The 18,365-nt window shown below is 30.9% G+C and overlaps 2 protein-coding genes and 1 pseudogene across 4 annotated transcripts; 2 read left to right on the forward strand and 1 right to left on the reverse strand.

Annotated features, from left to right (window-relative positions):
• Nucleotides 1-4,756: 4,756 nt before the first annotated feature.
• On the reverse strand, nt 4,757-6,373 carry LOC131659900 (uncharacterized; annotated as a pseudogene).
• A 3,054-nt stretch (nt 6,374-9,427) lies between these two features.
• On the forward strand, nt 9,428-12,381 carry LOC131657339 (putative F-box/LRR-repeat protein At3g18150). Of its 2 annotated transcripts, none has more exons than XM_058926743.1 (5): nt 9,428-9,556; nt 9,640-9,778; nt 9,925-10,799; nt 10,897-11,046; nt 11,627-12,381. In XM_058926743.1, exons 2-5 carry the CDS (start codon nt 9,640-9,642, stop codon nt 11,693-11,695), a joined length of 1,233 nt encoding a protein of 410 aa, XP_058782726.1. In that variant the 5' UTR covers nt 9,428-9,556; the 3' UTR covers nt 11,696-12,381. The 2 variants fall into 2 exon arrangements, with proteins under 2 accessions (XP_058782726.1, XP_058782727.1); XM_058926744.1 differs by having other exon boundaries at nt 10,897-11,065; nt 11,627-12,376.
• Nucleotides 12,382-14,323: 1,942 nt separating this feature from the next.
• LOC131657340 (putative FBD-associated F-box protein At5g56430) lies at nt 14,324-16,941 on the forward strand. 2 transcript variants are annotated; one of them, XM_058926746.1, is made up of 5 exons: nt 14,324-14,429; nt 14,645-14,772; nt 15,442-15,519; nt 15,605-15,773; nt 16,656-16,941. In XM_058926746.1, exons 1-5 carry the CDS (start codon nt 14,336-14,338, stop codon nt 16,673-16,675), a joined length of 489 nt encoding a protein of 162 aa, XP_058782729.1. In that variant the 5' UTR covers nt 14,324-14,335; the 3' UTR covers nt 16,676-16,941. The 2 variants fall into 2 exon arrangements, with proteins under 2 accessions (XP_058782729.1, XP_058782728.1); XM_058926745.1 differs by having other exon boundaries at nt 14,645-15,519.
• Nucleotides 16,942-18,365: the final 1,424 nt, after the last annotated feature.

An 18,365-nucleotide genomic window follows, 5' to 3' on the forward strand; every position in this document is an offset into this window, starting at 1 on the left:
TTTCGTTGGTCGCTACATGGTTTGGTTTCTTCTCTTCATCGGTTAGTTGCAGAAAGAGTACTATTGAAGCTTTGTCGGAGAAGATGAAAGAAATTGTGTTGGTACCTGATTTTTCGCCGTTTCCAATTAATCGATTTATGGCTACTCTTACTCATTCTATGCAGGCTTTCTTCTGCTTTTAAATTTCATTTTTGCATATGTTTCTAAATTTTAAGTTTTATATGTTTATTTATGTGATTAGGTTTCTCCATGATCCGGAAAGACGGGGAAGGGAGTCAAATCCGCTAGGCTGAAAAAATTCATCAGATCTAGAATACCAGAGCTTTACATTGAGGTTCCTGAAACTGCAACAATTTTGATCCTTTCATTTTTTGGAAATTGGGTTCACTAAAGGTATATATAGCTTGCCGATTAGTGAGTTATTTTGTTTCAAAAATTACTTCTACCATTCTTGACCAATCTGATTCCGTTTGTTTCTATCGCACTACTTTAGCGCAACATCAAAGCTATGATTTTCTTGCATGAAAATTTTTCCATAGAAAACATTACAGTGTTGTGATGTTTATCTCAGGTTGTGGTTGCTCAAGCAGTATTAGCCTACTAAGTGTTTGATGAAATGTCTGTGTTGGTGACGGGGTTTCAAATTTCCAAGAAATGAAGAAAGGAGGGCACCCACTAGAGAAATGGATATCATATGTTACTCAAACCGCTAGGTTGATGACAAAGATACGCCTTATTGGTAAAGTTTATCATTTTTATATGCTATGATGATACTAAGTTTATTAATCGCATTCATACATATAGTGTTTTATGATACTTCGACATTCATGTCGAACTTGAGCGGTTGTCAGAGAAGACTACAAATTTTATTAATTCTAATGTATTTGATTGATTTATTAAGATTATTATTGATATTTCTAATGTTTTAGGTTTGTTTGATTTCCATATATAATTCCTTGCTAGACATTTTATCTACCTCAGCTTAGAAGATTATAACTTTTTTGAATATGCACCATGAAGTTGCTGCTGCAGATTTGATAAAATAGTTGCAGCATGCCTCTGATGTCAATGTTGTATGTGTCCATTTACTACAACGAGTTGTCAAAAACATTTATCCTTACAAACAAGTTTTGCAGGTCATTTGGATCTCAATAAGTGTTCTTATGTATTCTAGGCGAATTTTCTTTCTTTTTCTGCAATTTTAGGATTTATGATTCTTAGGGTTTTTATACGTTGTTGCAGAAAATGGACATCTTCAACCAGAGAAATGACCAACCTGAATGTGACTGGATTGATGTGCATAAAGGCTATAATGATGTGAACCTTAGTAGTAACAAAAGTTTTACGGGTTGGAGTTATGTGAATTAAAGTAATGATGCATATGAATTCAGCCATTGACTGAGTAGTGATTTGAACTACGTATTATGATTACTCTCTCCCTTCATAATTATAATATCAATTTAAAACATTTGTTTTACCCTTTTTTTGGCATTAAATCTATGGGTTATTTGTGTAGTTTATCAGGTTTTTCCTTCAGAAAGAAAAATTAGTTATTGTATCTACTTTGGTAAAATAGTTATGCATTCAATTCAAGTATAAACAGAATAAAATTTATAGAAATTTATGTATCATTTTTCTATTTTCATATCATGTTTTATTGTACTATTATTTTTTTTAAACACCGTTCAATTTACAAGAACCTCACAATGGCGTCCGCAAGTATATTACTGTCATAGTTAGAATGTTTCAGTTTCTTTGATTATATGTGTGCCCCATTTCATCCTCAAAGGAAGTTTGGAAAGGAAAAAAACAGAGACAAGAGATTAAAAAGTTTTAGGCCCATGCAAAATTACTTATCTGTGTTAGAGTGAAGAAAAATAAGGAATCATTAGTAACACAGCCTTTAAATCCGACCATTTAAATTTTGTTGAAAGAAAAAGTTCCTTTTTAAGAAAATTATGATAAATTTTGTGTTAATAATTTAATCAATGAATATGATGATTTCATAAAAATAAAAAGTTCCTTCTCTAAACATTTTGTGGAAGAAATTTTGTAATCAAGGTTGTGTTAGAGTCTACCATGCCCAGAATTTAGCTAAGGTTAAAAGACCTATAAATGAGAAAGATTCATGTTATCAGCTTTAAAATTGATACCATGGAGTTCAAAATTTTTAACACCGTATTCTATATTCTAAAATAACTATTTTATTTGTAAACAAATTTTTTATTTCTTTTACAATTTGCTATAATTATACTTAACTTTCATTAAAATATTTTATTATGACTTAAATATTTAGGAAAAAGATAATAATTCTCCATTATACTATATTATCTTGAATATATTATATATGAAATGATTATAAATTATAATACGTGAGTTTCTTTGGGACACTTTGTTAAATAAGGTTTAATGATTTTAAGTGCATTATAAATATTGTATGAAATTATATTTTATATGAATACTTTTGATTAAGAGAAAATGGGAAAAACCAGTTTCTAGATGGTTTATGAATTAAATATGAAGATATAAGATTTTTTTTGTATAAAAATTTTAGGAAAATTCTTTGCCCACCTCCCAACCTTCTAGGTCACCTCTGGTGAAAAATCACATATACCCCTGACTTCGGAAATGCATTTCCGAAATGAAAGAAAAATGTGTTTTCGGAGATGCATCTTCGAAAGCGTTTTTTTTTTTTTAAATTTGACTTATTTCGAAAATGCATTTTCGAAAACACCATTTCGGAAGTTCATTTCCGAAATATTGCGCGTTTTGCAGATTAAGCAAAACAGCCCCCCTCCCCCATTCATTTACCCTAATTCAACATCAAACACAACCCCAGAGAAATTTTGTGCAAACACTTCCAAGGCTACATTAAAGGATCCAATAAGCTTCGTATACTACATTCAAAAGCCCTCCAATATCATCAATCGGTAAGCATTTTGAGTTTTAGATCTATGATTAAAATTCATATTAGGGTGTTTACGAATAGCAAAAAATGTATTAGGTTAGGTTGGTACTGATATTTAGGTTGTTTAGAATGTGTAAACATAGTTTTGAACTTTGTTTTGGGGGTCTGCCATGGAAGTTGTAGAAAACTTCCTCGCAAGGGTGTTTCGGAAGTTCATTTCTGAAAACACCTCCATTCCCAATTTCGGAAATGAACTTCCGAATTGTATCAGAAATGCAATTTTTTTATTTCTTTATGTTGTATCGCATATTAATCGATTTCAATTATTTTCAGGAACATGTCAGACAACCAAGCACGCATCAGACAGGGTAGAGAGACCCAAACTGCGTCGGCTAGACGCGAGCGGGCGGCGGCGCAACAGGCGTCGACACAGGGACGGGGGCAGGGCCGGGGACGACGTGTGCGAGTTCCCGTGGAGATGGACGAGGGTACCTCTACATCTGGATCGAGGAGTCGTCTGGCTCGGGTATCTTCTTCCCGCCAGCAAGAGGAGGAGGAGGAGGTGGCAGTGTCATACCACGAGGCGGAGGAGGTACCGGATGTTGACCCTCCACTCGGGGAGGAGGATGAGCAGGAGGAGGGCTACCCGGGAGGGCCCAGTGACACTTCTATGCTGCTTACCTACTGCGAGCACGTCGCTCGGCGTATCTGGGAGGGAGAGGTATTTTTTATAATTTGCCCGACTACATTATTTTACCGTTTATAATTTAGACGTTTATTCAATATTTTCTTAACGGTCTATTTAACATACTTTATTATTTGTTTTTTTGTAACAGGAGAGAGAGCCGTTTAAAATGGTGAACCACGCCCGGAAGGTTTTCAGTCTGTTTAAACCGACTGCCGAGTGGTTTAACGACGCGGTGAGAGCTTCAGGGCTTAGTGGGCTCTGCATGACGGGGTATTCCACCATCAGCCACGACATGCAGGGGGGCTTTGTGGAGCGGTGGCACAAGGAGACGTCTTCTTTCCACTTACCGGTTAGGGAGATGACGATCACCTTGCATGATGTGTAGTGTCTTCTCCACCTGCCGATCAGGGGGGCGTTGTTGACCCATTCCCGGATCCAGAGGATCGAAGCCAGTGAGTGGATGGCGCTCTATTTGGGTATGGAGCCTGAAGTTGCTGACTATGAGTGCATCACGACATCTAGGCCTCATATCCGGTTCACCACACTGAGCACTTATTTTGAGCACCACCTGGTGGCGGCCGAAGCCGAGGATGCGGGTGACGACCTATTTACACATTATCACCGTGGCTGCGCTCTCCGGTGCTGGTACAAGCATGTGGTAGGCGCTGCGATCTTTGTGGACAAGAGTGCGAGGTACGTCGACGTGACCTACCTCCGCTACTTCATGGACTTGACCACCGTTCACTAGTGGAGCTGGGGGGCAAATACTCTGGCATACCTATACCAGAAGCTGAATGAGGCCTCCAACTGGAGGACAAGGCAGTTGATTGTTGCTAATTCCAATATATTATCCATATGAGTGGCAAATATGGTATACCTGAAGGAAGATGATAAATATGGCTAAGAAGACCGGAAGGTTAATCATATAAATATGTTCCTTTGATGAGAAAACCTTTTGTAGTCACCAACTATCTTGCAATAAACAATTCAATACCAAAGCAGTGATGGAAACTTTAGCTCCAAATTTTCAAGTGTTTTAATGTCTGCTTTGTTCAGATATTTCATTTCACACACATTTCCATTTATAACATATCGGGCAAAAGAATCGTAAGCAAGCATATAAAAGAGAAAGGGTGATGCTTACATGAGTGTATGAGAAATCACCTGCAAATAACAGGTATGGTAGTGTTCCTAGGAATAACCATAACCATGATTTCTTCAGGGGATACTGCTATACCTAGTGACAGTGGGTTAACATCTTGCAGCACCAAGTTTGGGACATTATTAAAGTCTTCACTAAAAATTGCAGCCTGAACAGCTGCACCATAAGCAACAGCCTCATCCGGATTTATGCCATTGAACAAATGTTTTCCTTTGAAAAAGTCTTGCAACAGATCTCGCCCATTCAAAGATTTATGAAAACAAAAATATTTGAGTGAAAACTGAGAATTATCTTCTAATCATTGCAAGGTTACCAAGGAAACAGTTCTTCAAACTATGCTTTATAAGTTAGTACAGAGTAGTCAATAGCGGAGCGGAGTGAAGACCAGACAATATGGGAAGAGCCTTAGTAGTGTCGAATACTATAGCGGCAACTATGGCGTAAATAGCGGGATACCCATTCAGAATGAGCCTCCATTAAGATCTTCATTATATCTATAACAAAGAAAACAAAAATTATTGTAAACACCTGTGAGTCTTGATGTCGGCCTTGATCAATCTTAAAATCCAACTTATCTAAACTATAATTTATAATATAAAAAGAAAACAGAATTGTAATTCCATTGGAAAATGACACATGCGTCACAAAAGCACAGAAATATAGTGAGCTGATTCTGCCAGGTAGGTGACCATAAATATTTCTCATCAAGAACAACCACACTTTCATATAGTGAGTATAGCTAATGCTGCCAATTTTCATTGGTGCATAAACTACTGATTCATACACTCAAAAGAGTTTACTTTATGTATCATTCTGTGAACCAATAGGTTAAATGTAACTTAAACATTTTTTACCTTTTCATTTTCATGTCCAGACTCTCCAACCCAAATCTTTCTGTCTGAATCTGTTAAGCAAACAACAGTATGACCGACATAAGCGCCACTGACCCATTTCTCTAGAGTCTCAAAAGCACTCCAGCGTCCTCGAATTTTCAAAACAGCAAGGAAATTCCCAGAGTGAATGTCAGCAACGCTGATATTCGTAACCCAAGGCTGAGGGCGTGTTTCAAAATAGGTTCCCATATGGTTATCCAAAAAATTGATAGTTGAGTTCTCGCCCCATCTAGTGTCTGTAAATAAAGGGAAGACCTCCCAAAGTGCTTGAAGGGTTCCTAACATTCCAACTTTCAAGAGGAAAATTGATAAGCTGTGATTTTTTACCTGATTGCAAAAAGGGTTAGTTTCAAACACACTATACTTAGTGATGTTGTAATGAAGAAATATGGATACTTACCTATTCGTACTCGGCTCTCCCATCCCATTCCTTGATCTCAAGTGTATGCTCTTGGGCCAGAAAATAACAATCTCATGTCACGCGATATGGGGTTGCAAAAATGTAAATATTTAAACATGTCCAACTTTGACGATCGCTAACCTGCATCCGCACATAGATAATAATCAATTAGTTTAATTTGAATCCCAAATATCAATGTTCAACAAAAACTGAGTGCCATAAGATTAAATCCAGTGAACTACTACACACGTATAACATTATTCATTAAAAGCATATACCTGTAATTTATCACCTGAGGAATCAGAGGTGCATCAAAGTTCATTCATTAATTCCCGAGCAAAATCATAGTTGGATCATCCTTATAAGTGATATTTGTGAATGTGTTAACTCTATTGCGCACGGTCTATAAAGTGATCGAGAAATAGTATATGAGCCAAATTAGTATAAAGAATAAAAAAGAAAAACATGAATCACTGCACATAAACCAAACGACAATGTAAAACTTCGAGAAAGTTTTCAATCAAATCCGACAGATTGCTATTCTAATATCGCGAAGTCAAAGCATAAATCATATCATAATGGTTGTAAACACATCGTTATAGCCACAATACCTTTGCCCTTCAATTTTGTTCGTAGTCGCGCTGAACTCCATTCACAAAACGCAGCCGGATTTCTCCATCGTCGGGAGGAAGGCCACCACATACCGTGAGAAATTCCGTCAATGTTTTCTTTTCCTTTTTACCTAAAAGTCATCGATTACGATTCTGGCGCGATAGCCTCCCCGTGAAAGAGATTTAAATCGCATTGAGATTCATCGATGGAACGCTATAGCGGTAGCACACGAAGATACACTAATGGGGTCGGAGGAGATGGTGGATCGAAAGCAAAGAGAGATGGAGATTGTGAGGGAAAGAGCAAGAGAATGGAATTGGGGGCGAAGATTTAGTAGACGTGGTAAATGGGATGGAGAAGGAAAGTGCTGTTAAAGAAGATGCTGAATGGATGCATTGGGTTCGTAGAGATGAAGAATGAAAGTGATTAATAAATATGAAAGCCATTATATAATAACCATTATTCTTGTAGTGGTTTAAAATGTGGATGGGCCCACAGATTAAACAATATGTAACTCCAACATAAGAGTTGAAACAACATGGGGAGTTAAGTGTGCGGCAGTTATGAAGTAAAGTAATATAAAATGCAATAAAATAAAAATAAATCAAATGCCAGGTGAAATCCTGAGGGAACAAGAAGTTGCCGTAGAAGACCGTGGATTGAGAAAAAGGTAGACTCTACTTATATATATATATATATATATATATATATATATATATATATATATATATATATATATATATATATATATATATATATATATATATATATATATATATATATATATATATATATATATATATATATATATATATAGCATATCTGGTGAGAACTGATATCTATCGTGAGAAACAAGAACTATCCATATCAAACGTCAGATTAAATTAACGTTCAAAATTTAAAAATTCTAAATAAAGTTCACCATAGAGAATTATTTACTATTATGCTTGGTATTTAAAAATTCCATAAAAGAAGATTCTTACCTAAAATATTCTTATTTCATGATTAAATCCTTATTAAAATATTTGTTATAATTATAATTAATATTTAGTTAGAACATTATAAGGACAAAATATAATTCAAATTTAACCAAATAATTTATTTAAACTTAAAATTATCTAAACTCTAAATATTTTCAAAACTAAAATAAAAATTCAGAAAATTAATATTAATTATATAAAAATCAAAAGCATATTATTTTTACTCATCTTTCTAGTGAAAAAATTATGTTATTTAAATTTCTATAAAATCTTAATTCTTAAAAAAATAATTTAATTAAAAAACCCATTTTACCGTTGTATCTTGAATTTAATAATTAGAATTAATATTAAGTTACAATATTATGAAAATAAAATATAAGTCAAATTTATCCAAAAAATTTAACTAAAATTAAAATTATATAAACTTTTAAATATTTTTAAAACTAAAATAAAAAACAGAAAAGCAATATTAATTATATAATAATCAAAAGCATAAATTATTTACTCATCTTTCTAGTCAAATAATTATATTTAAAAAAAATATGTTATATAAATTTCGATAAAAATCTTAACTCATTAAAATTAATTTAATTTTAAAAAGCTATTTTACTGTTGTATCTTGAATTTTTTAGAATTATATTTTCATAATTTATTTTGGTAAATAAGTTGTCCTAGACTTAATTTTAAATAATATTTGATGGTGAAGTATTATTGCAGTATCTTAGCGTGAGCTATACATTGGCCTTTTTTAATTTTAAATAATTATTTATTTATTTATAAAATAAAATTATTATTTTTTAATTATTGATTATTCAGATAATAAACTATGTAGTTGTTGTAAATTTGTACTTAATAATATTTATTATTTATTGTGATGTTTAAGTAAATATAATTTTATAAAATGTGAAATACAACGCTATAATATTTATTTTTTTAAAAGAAATTTAAATGACATAATTTTATTTTAAAATAATTTTAATACTAGGAAGATGAGTAAATAATTTAAGTTTTTGATTATTTTAAAATTAGTATTATTTTTTCTAATTTTATTTTGGAATTTTTATTATAGTCATGAAATTTTTTATAGTTTAGACAATTTTATTTATAAATAAAAATATTTATTACATTTAAATATTTTTATAATAATATTCTAACTAAATATTAAACATGTATGTAAAAAATATTTTAACAATATTTCTATAACAATTTAATTATAAAATAAAGTATTTTTTGGTAAGAATATTGTTTTATGGAGTTTTTAAATAAAAAGCATAGTAGTAAATAATTTAGTAGGGTGATCTTTATATGGAATTTTAAAATCTTGAGTGTTAATTAAATCTGACGATTGATATGGATAGTTCTCGTTTCTCACAAAGATATGAGTTCTCACTGGATACGCTCCCTATATATATATATATATAAAACAATTAAGTCAATGAAAAATGGTATTAACTATTGGTGAATTATCTTATCTGTGAAAATCAGAATATCAATGTTATTACAAAATAATAATGAATTTTGCATTTTTTTGAAATTATATCAACGGTATTGATTTGATAGTATGAATTTAAATTTAAAATATTGCTAATTAAAAGTAACGGTATTAGTAAAAAAATTGTTTTTACTTTTCCGTTTTATTTTTGGAAAATATCCAAATGATTTATTGCATAATTTATACTAGCTAATAATAATGGTCCAAGGCCCAAGCGCGGAAAGCGACACCTACTCCAAATTTTTGTTATTTATTTTTCGAAATAATACAAATTATTTAAGAGTATTTAGGGTTATAATTTAAATTTATTGCATAAAGGCTGAGAGGGGTATTCTTATATTTCAACTTTCACCGATACCAATTTCACTTTTCTAAACCTAATTTTATCTCATTGATCTTGCGCTCTGCATTTCAATTTTCTGTAAGTGCATTGGGATTATCTTCTCTATTATTTGATTAACAATTTCAATGTCTGATCGCTCTCCAATTGTTAAATTCACTCAGATGGCGTATTCCCCCAAACCTAGGAAGGCCAAGTCTCGCAGCAGAATCCAACAACAACTCACAACAACAAAGAAGCCGAGCAGAAAGCAAATCGCACCAGCAAAGAAGCCTAGCAGAAAGCAACAGCATGTCGCACCAGGTTTCTTCTCATTTTACTTATAAAAATCGTGATTATTGGATTTTTATGGATTAGGTTAGTGATTACTCTAATCAATTTCTTTTGATTTTTTTGGATTAGGTTAGTGATTACTCTAATCAATTTCTTTTGATTTTTTTTTTTTGTAGATTTGATTAGTGTTTTGTCCGATTGTCTTATCATTCACATACTGTCTTTTTTGGATGCAAGATATGCCGTTCGAACCTGCATTTTGTCCAAAAGATGGATCAATCTTTGGAAGACACTTCCCACCATTGTCATATTAAATTTTCCCAATTTTGATGACCGGAAATATGAGCGATTTGTATATCAGATTTTGTCACTACGTGATGATTCTACTGATATTCACACTCTTCAACTTCACCCTGCTTTTATGGAAAAGCGAAGCATCTCATTAGTGTCTAGGATATTGAAATATGCTTTTTCACACAATGTCCGATCCTTACTACTTGACTTCGAAACCCTTAAGCCTAATTCTTTTTCTTTTTCAAGTTCTACTCTAAAATCCCTCAAACTTACCTGTGGTGATTTTGTTTTTGGTGTCAATACTGAATTTCCAAATTCTCTTCATTTTCCAGCATTAACCACCCTATCTCTAAGCTACTTTACTTTTACTTCCAATCATGATGGTTGTGCTGAACCATTTTCCACTTTTAATATGTTGACTACGTTGATCATCAACCAATGTGTAGTCTTGAATGAAAAAAACCTTTGCATATCAAATACTAGACTTGAAAGTTTATCTATAACTATGCATCGCCATAATTATCCCGGAACTTTATTCAAAATCGAGTTATGTGCTCCAAATCTTCATACCTTCTCTTATATTGGTAATCATATTTCAAAACTTGTTGGTAGCAAGAGTATTTTCTCATCTATCAAACAATTAATTATTAATGTCAGGTGTTTTGATATGTATGTGGGGTACTCGCCAATTATATGCAATTGGTTGGATGAAATTTCTAATATTGAATCATTGACCCTTGATACATATACTCTTGAGGTACTTTATATTGTATAGTTAGTCTACTTTTTATAGTGTATTTATTAATTTTATCAAACATATAATTGCAAGTTACCCTAATACTTTCTTTGATTAGGTTCTTTCCTGTTTTCCTGATTTTCTCAAGCTTGAGCCACCTTCCCTTTTAAACTTAAAGTCACTCAAAATAGAAACATATCGCCTTTCCGATGTATCTGAATTTGACAGAACCGTGGACTTTTTGCTTCAAAATTCACCCTCGGCAAAGGTTGAAATCATTATCGTAGGTGCGATTTTTATTTCCTATGATATGTTTGATTTGAATAAATTATAAGTTTAAAGGTAGTTATATCTATTATGAATTTCAAAAACAATGTATTAATTAGTCTTAATGATTCATATTGCTCTAATATTATATGATAATTTTATTTGATATTCAAATATTTTATAAGATATTATCAAAGTTATGGGAGACTTAAACTTGGAAGAAACAATAGATTGTATAGAATTTTTGAAAAAGAATGAGATGTTTGTTTAATCATTTATTAGATAGTGAAATATTTTATTAAATCTTAATGGTGACAACTTTTTACCAATTTATATTTTGTTAAATGTAAATGTACATTTGAAAATGTTTTTGTTGTATTTAAAAGAAAATTAAGAGTGTATATAGTATTTGAAAATTTTGGGAAGCTTTATATTAATTACTATTTTTTTTTATAAATATTTTAGTACTTGTATCTTTTAGATAGATATTAAAGTAATAACTAGTCAAGTATCTTCTAAATATACTTTTACAGATAAAAAGTATGTGCCTAATCAATTTTATTTGTTTTATTTTCTTGTAGAAAAATGGAGCAAAATGTAGAGATGATCAAAGCCTTTGGAAAGTTACTGTATTTTTTAATACAAAATGAGATATTAAAATTTTTTTGTCCAAAAGATGTATCAGTCTTAAGAAGGAAAACTTACACTTATTACATTGAGGATGCTTCTCATTTATTTGAAATTTTCAATTTTGAATGATTTGCTTATACCATTGACTAGCTTATCCTATATTATGTATTATGTTAACATAATGCAACACATGCTTACATTATTTCTAACAAATTGATACTTGATTTCAATGGTTTTTTTTCTTCTTTTTCTTTCCATAAGACATGTAGTTCTTTGGGAGATTACTTGTTGATTTATCATCTACTATTAATAGGGTGGAGATTGTTCTAACAAAACCAGTTTGTGGGGTGGAGATTGTTCTCACTTATAAGTATATGTTAATGTCATATATTATCGGATGTGAAACTTTTAACACTTTCATTTCATAGTTGCTTTATGTGATGTGTAGATAATTATTAGGTCTTCTAGTAATTTTCAGACCTTTTCATGGTTGCTAAGATTGTTTGATTCACAACTTTCACATATATATTCCATATTCAATTGTGCGCGTGGAATATCCAATATGTTTTTGAAACTTGTCAATCCTCGTGTTCGAGGTTCTTGGAACTTATTCCAGGTCATAGAGTCTTATTAAACTTCAAGAGCGTATCTTTCAACATAAAACTCCTTTTAAAGATATACATTGAAAAATGAATATTTGAAATCAAGTTAATGAGTTAGCCAGAAACTTCACTCACTTTTTTTTGTGTAAGTATATAAATTCATGTTAATTCATGTTTATGAGATACATTTTTTATTTCGTTAAAACATTTCGACAGTAATATATGGAGATATGAATTTAAAAGAAATATAAGAGTGTATAAATTTTTTGGAAAACGTTGATTTGCTTATATTAATTAAAATAATATTATACTTAGTCAAATATCATGAAAATATACATTATATATATTATTTAACAAAAAATATTTCTTGGGATCAAATGCTTCTTTTATAATTAGGTTTTAGTTTTACAATTAAATTATATTTCATTTTAAGTATTTTTATATGGACTAAATATACATGCATATCATTGGTGAAATATCTCTTTAATATAATACGCATAATAAACAGTTACAAATATTGAATTTAAAAAAACAATAATCAAGTTTTGAAGTTGCCCACGGAAAAATAGTTCGCAGGAAAATCAAATATGTAGGTAAATAAAAAAATTGAAAAATAAAATATAGGAGGCGCCAATTCAAGTGGCGCCTCCTTCATAATTTTTCTTTTTAAACATGGTTATAATGAAAATTGTATTGAAGTGTGTTACAATTATTTCAAAATTGAAAAAAATTATAAGTTTTTTAATTTAAAATACAACCCGTAAATCCAATTCAACCCTACCCGCCACATAAATGACCGGGTCAGTTTGGTTCAGTTTTAACCGTGAAATTATGGGTTGAAATACGAACCTAACTCATTGAAGTTTGAATGAGTTGAATAACATGTTAGCACAAACCAGTCCAACCCAATCCATGTACATCATATCTAAATTACACTTCAACACCCCTCCAAATGTCACTACAGTTAGTTCAACTTCTTCCTCTTTTCCTATCTTTACTATAATCAATTCATATATCAGCCACACTCATTGATAAACTTCATTATAGGTTGCGATATAGTCCATTTTACAAGAAGACAAAGCCACAAACGTTTGCTTCCTAGAGCACCATAAAATTAGAGAATTGAACAACTTAAAGTTAGGTTCCTCAGGCTTTTTTCCTTTCAACAAGCAGAAATTGTTCGGTGGGAGGGATGAGAGGTGGAAAGGTTAGTCGTGGCTTTAGGATCTTGGATGGAGAAGGACTCATACTTTTTAGCACGGACAAATTTTAATATCTGATCTCCTTTTTTGTAATTAGGTACCTCATTCCTTCCACTTAGTTTGATAAGTGGTGGCAGCGTTTCTCTAAAGATGATATCTACTATGTATCCTCTGTGTACTCTTTCCTTCTTACCCAAAAAAAAAAATCAAACACATATTAAATCAAAGTTTTTTTATATATATTCTTATATAAATAATTTTTTGTATATGTTTTTATATTATAGATTTAAGATTTTTATTGTGATTAATAACTTCTCTCAAATCAATCTTAGACACATGTCATTATAATAATTTATGTCAAACAAACCCTAAACATATGTCATCCTAATAATTACTCTAACACCAACCCACTTCTAACTCTTTAAAATGGAAATTAATACCTACACAATTTCCATTTTTGTTTTAAAAGTAACTAATTAATAATAATAATAATAATAATAAAATATTCAACTACTACTATTAAAAATAAGAGAAAATAGGTGATGTATTGACAGTGTAAAAAACTTTTACGCTGTCAATCAATCACGACTATAAATCAGGACAAATTAAATTGTAATTTAAAAAAAAAACGATTTGTTTATATCGGATGACATTGTAAAACTTCTTTACACTATCAGCGCGCTATTTTTAACTTTTAAAAATAATATTATTTATACAAATAATTCATAGCAATTAGGAAAATATCAAATTTATGTATTTCATTAATTTCTATTTTTATTTTAAAAGTAATTAACTAAACCATCTTGTTATATTTTCTTATATAAGTAGCACTCAATGACTGAATTCACTCACTAAGATGGCTTGTTCAAAGCAAATTACCCCCAAATCCACGCCTCGCAGAAACGCACCAGCCAAGGTGATCAAGCCTCGCAGAAAGCAACTCGCACCAGGTTCTTCAATTTACTATAAAACCGAAGTAGTTGCATTCTTACAAACACTTGATCTTCACCACCAAAAGAGACATGTGTAGTGGCATTCTTACAAACACTTGATCTGCACCACCAAAAAAAACATGTGTAGTTGCATTCTTACAAACACTTATCCAATTATTGATCACAAATTCATCCAATTATCTGTGCTACTCTAATCAATTTCTTTTTTGTAGATTTGATTAGTGATTTGTCGGATTGTATTCTGATTCACATACTGTCGTTTTTGGATGCAAAAGAGGCCGTTCAAACTTGCATTTTGTCCAAAAGATGGATCAATCTTTGGAAGACACTTCCCACTCTGGTACTATTAAATTATCCACAATTGATTGACGGAAATTATGAAAAATTTGTACATCAGGTTTTGTCTCTCCGTGATAACGCTACAGATATTCACTCTCTCCAACTTCATCCCACTTTTTTTAAAAGGCGATGCAACTCATTAGTAACTCGGATAATGAAATATGTTTTTTCACACAATGTCCAACACTTACTCCTTAGTTATCAATACTTTAAGCCTAAGTGTTTTTCTTTTTCATGTTCTACTTTAAAGTCCCTTAGACTTACTGGTGGCCATTTTCTTCTTCGTGTCAACACTATATTTCCAAATTCTTTGAATTTTCCATCATTATCTACTCTATCTCTAACCTATTTTACCTTTTCTTCCAATGATGATGCTTGTGCTAAGCCATTTTCCACTTTTGATATGTTAAATACTTTGGTCATTAACCAATGTATAGTCTTGAATGATCGAAACCTTTGCATATCAAATACCAAACTTGAAAATTTATCTATAACTATGTATCGTGATAGTTATCCCGGAACCTTTTTCGAAATTGAGTTATGTGCTCCAAATCTTCGTACCTTTTCTTTGACCAGTAAACATATTTCGAATTTTTTTGGCGACAAGAGCATTTTCTCTTGTGTCAAACAATTAAGTATTAATGTTAGGTGTTTTGATAAGTACGCGCAGAACTCATCAATTCTACTCAATTGGCTGAATTGTTTTGCTAATATTGAAGCATTGACGGTTGACATAGCTACTCTTGAGGTAATAGTGTTAATTTTTTTTATCAGGTAAAATTGTTAATCTTTTTTATGATTGCAAGTTAGCCTAATACTTTTTTATTGTTTAGGTTTTTCTCAATTTTTATAATTTATTCGAGGTGAAGCCACCTTCCCTAGTTAACTTGAAGTCACTCAAAATAGAAACATATCATCTTTTGTGTGTACCTCCATTTGATAAGGTGGTGAACTTTTTGCTTCAAAACTCACCTTCAGCAAATGTTGAGACCATTATTGTAGGTGAGTTTTCTATTTCCCATGTTTGATTAGATTAACTTTTTTAGTGGATAAATTCTAATTTTATAGGTAATTATCATTGATTCATACATTGTTATTGCTATAATATTTTATAAGGATTTTATTAGATGTTAAACTATTTCATAAAATAGTATAATGCTTACTTGGGGTATAAGTTAAAAGATACATATAGTAAAAAAATTATAATTTAATACGTTTATAATTAATGATTTTATTGTTTCTTTAAGAATTTTTTAACATGTGGCTAAGGATATAAGTTATTGTTATTGTATAAAATATTATCAAGTTATGGAGAGTTGGAATTTGGAGGAAACATTGGATTGTATTTTTTTTTTCTTAACTTGTGCCCATAAATTAATGCACAAATTAGCATTTATATTTTATTTTAAATATCTTCGTGCGGACTAAATATACATGCAAATCAAGGGTGTATATTAAACATAATAAGCCGTTACAAATATTTAATCTAAATTTATAGATATTTAAAATATTACCTTTTGTATTTATTGCTATATAATATTATAATCATTTATTAGAAAGTGAAATATATTATTGAATCCTATTGGTTGCATTTTTAGTAATTTATATTTTATTAAATGCTATTGTACATGTAACCAAAAAAAATGCTATTGTACATTGGGAGATATTTTTATTGTATTTGAAAGAAATTTAAGAGTTTATATAATATTTGAAAAAAATTGGTAAGCTTTATTTAGATTACTATTTCTTTTAATAATTTAGTGCTAGTTCAAGTATCTTTTATAAGTAGATATTAAAGTAATAATTAGTGAGTATCTTCTAAATTTACATTTGAAGATAAAAGTTGTTTGCCTAATCAATTTTGTTTGTTTTATTTTCTTGCAGACAAATGGAGCAAAATGTAGAGATGATACCTTTTCTGATTTTTGGGGAAATTTTTTAGGTGAAGTTGTTAAAATGACTTTTTCGATATAGTCATAATTTTGATCAATCAACAATGTGTAATAAGTAAAGTAACAGTCATGTAAGATTATATAAGATTATATGGTGCATACCGTATATCTTCGTATCTATTATGGTGTGTTTGGTTCGGGATTGATAGAGAGGAGGAGAGAAAATATTTATAATAAATGTGTTTTGTTCAAATTTATGAGGTGAGAGGGGAGCAAAACCCGCCCACAACATACTTTTTGTGTCTTTTCAAATTAGAGGATTTGGAGAGATGGGTTGGAACTGAGAAATCTGAACTTTGATATTTAAAAAATTATTACATTTACTAAAATATCTTCCATTTTATTTTATTATTAGTTTTTTGCAAAGAATCAATCAAAACCCCAATCATCTATTTTGTTCAATTGAGCTAAATTCTAACCCTATAATATCATACAGTCCTTGAGATCGTCATTTGGGATTTCTGAAGATTTTCAAGACACGTACTTTCTTGATCGTTGCATTTTCACAATTGTTTATCTATACGTGTATTACTTCAAAAAACTTGAATTTTACAAAGATCTTTGCCAATATTTGCTTAAAGATTTGGTGACACAAATCAATATTTTGATGGAAGCTACATATGTGCAAATAATATGGCTGCTAGAAGTTTGGTGACACAAATCAAAATTTTGATGACCAAACTTGAAATAGTGGATATATCACAACTATAGGGAAGCCAATAGATGTGCTAACTTGCTTGCTTTTGAGGGTAAAAATTTAACAAGAGACACCATCTTTTAAAGTGATATTCCTCCTTGGTTAGTCCACCTTGTGGATAAAGATTCTAGTGGAGTTCCTTCTACTAGACTTGTAGTTTTGTAGTTTTTTGGTTTTTTTGGGTTTAAACCCTCCATAATACCAAAAAAAAAACATATGTGCAAATCTCAACTTTAAATAAAATTTCTCTCACCATTGAGAACTTTGAAAAACTCTAAAATCTTTGATAAAACCTACAACTTTGATGCTCCATCGGGTACTCCAAACTTCAAGCTATGTATTGCTTCTCAAAGGCTTTTTATAAATTCAATGGGAGGTTACAAACTCCATATCAAAGCGAATATATTGGAAGAACTTTATCATTTCATAAACCATTTAGTATCACATGTATTTTTCCAAAGAAGACCAACTGTGATGAATTGTTATAGAATGATGTTTTAATTATGTGAATGCTCACTTAAAACCTCCAAACAAATAAGGCATATGAATTAATTAAACACAATTTGAAACTAAAGAGTGTGACTATAGCATGAGTACCTTATGGAAGCTTGATTACAAAAAAAATTGTCCAATATTGGAGTCAACTTGGAAGGAGAATGGTCAGACCCAAACTCCACTTTGATTGGGAAGAAATCACTAAGTTAGATAAAAATCAGACATAACAATGGAGCTTTAGAGCATATACTCAAAAATATGGAAGTTGTTGATTACGAGATTCCTCAAAACCTTATAAAAATACTGATAACTTCCATTCTTTCAGGCACTCAAAAAAACACTAATTTCAGTAGACGTCAAGTGTACTTACAAAAAAAGTACAACGAGGTGAAAAACCATACTTATGTAGGATTGTTTAGTTATGTAGGATTGTCTAGTTTTAGGGTTTTT

The sequence above is a fragment of the Vicia villosa genome, linkage group LG3 (genome assembly GCF_029867415.1).
Source record: "Vicia villosa cultivar HV-30 ecotype Madison, WI linkage group LG3, Vvil1.0, whole genome shotgun sequence".
In the NCBI taxonomy this organism is placed as follows: domain Eukaryota; kingdom Viridiplantae; phylum Streptophyta; class Magnoliopsida; order Fabales; family Fabaceae; genus Vicia; species Vicia villosa.

Coding starts and splice junctions, on each gene's coding strand:
- LOC131657339 (XM_058926743.1), top strand. CDS start 9,640: ATGGCGTATTCCCCCAAACCTAGGAAGGCCAAGTCTCGCAGCAGAATC. Junction 9,779..9,924: donor GCAACAGCATGTCGCACCAG/GTTTCTTCTCAT, acceptor TTTTTTTTGTAG/ATTTGATTAGTGTTTTGTCC. Junction 11,047..11,626: donor AAAATTCACCCTCGGCAAAG/GTTGAAATCATT, acceptor ATTTTCTTGTAG/AAAAATGGAGCAAAATGTAG.
- LOC131657340 (XM_058926745.1), top strand. CDS start 14,336: ATGGCTTGTTCAAAGCAAATTACCCCCAAATCCACGCCTCGCAGAAAC. Junction 15,520..15,604: donor TTGACATAGCTACTCTTGAG/GTAATAGTGTTA, acceptor TTTATTGTTTAG/GTTTTTCTCAATTTTTATAA. Junction 15,774..16,655: donor TGTTGAGACCATTATTGTAG/GTGAGTTTTCTA, acceptor ATTTTCTTGCAG/ACAAATGGAGCAAAATGTAG.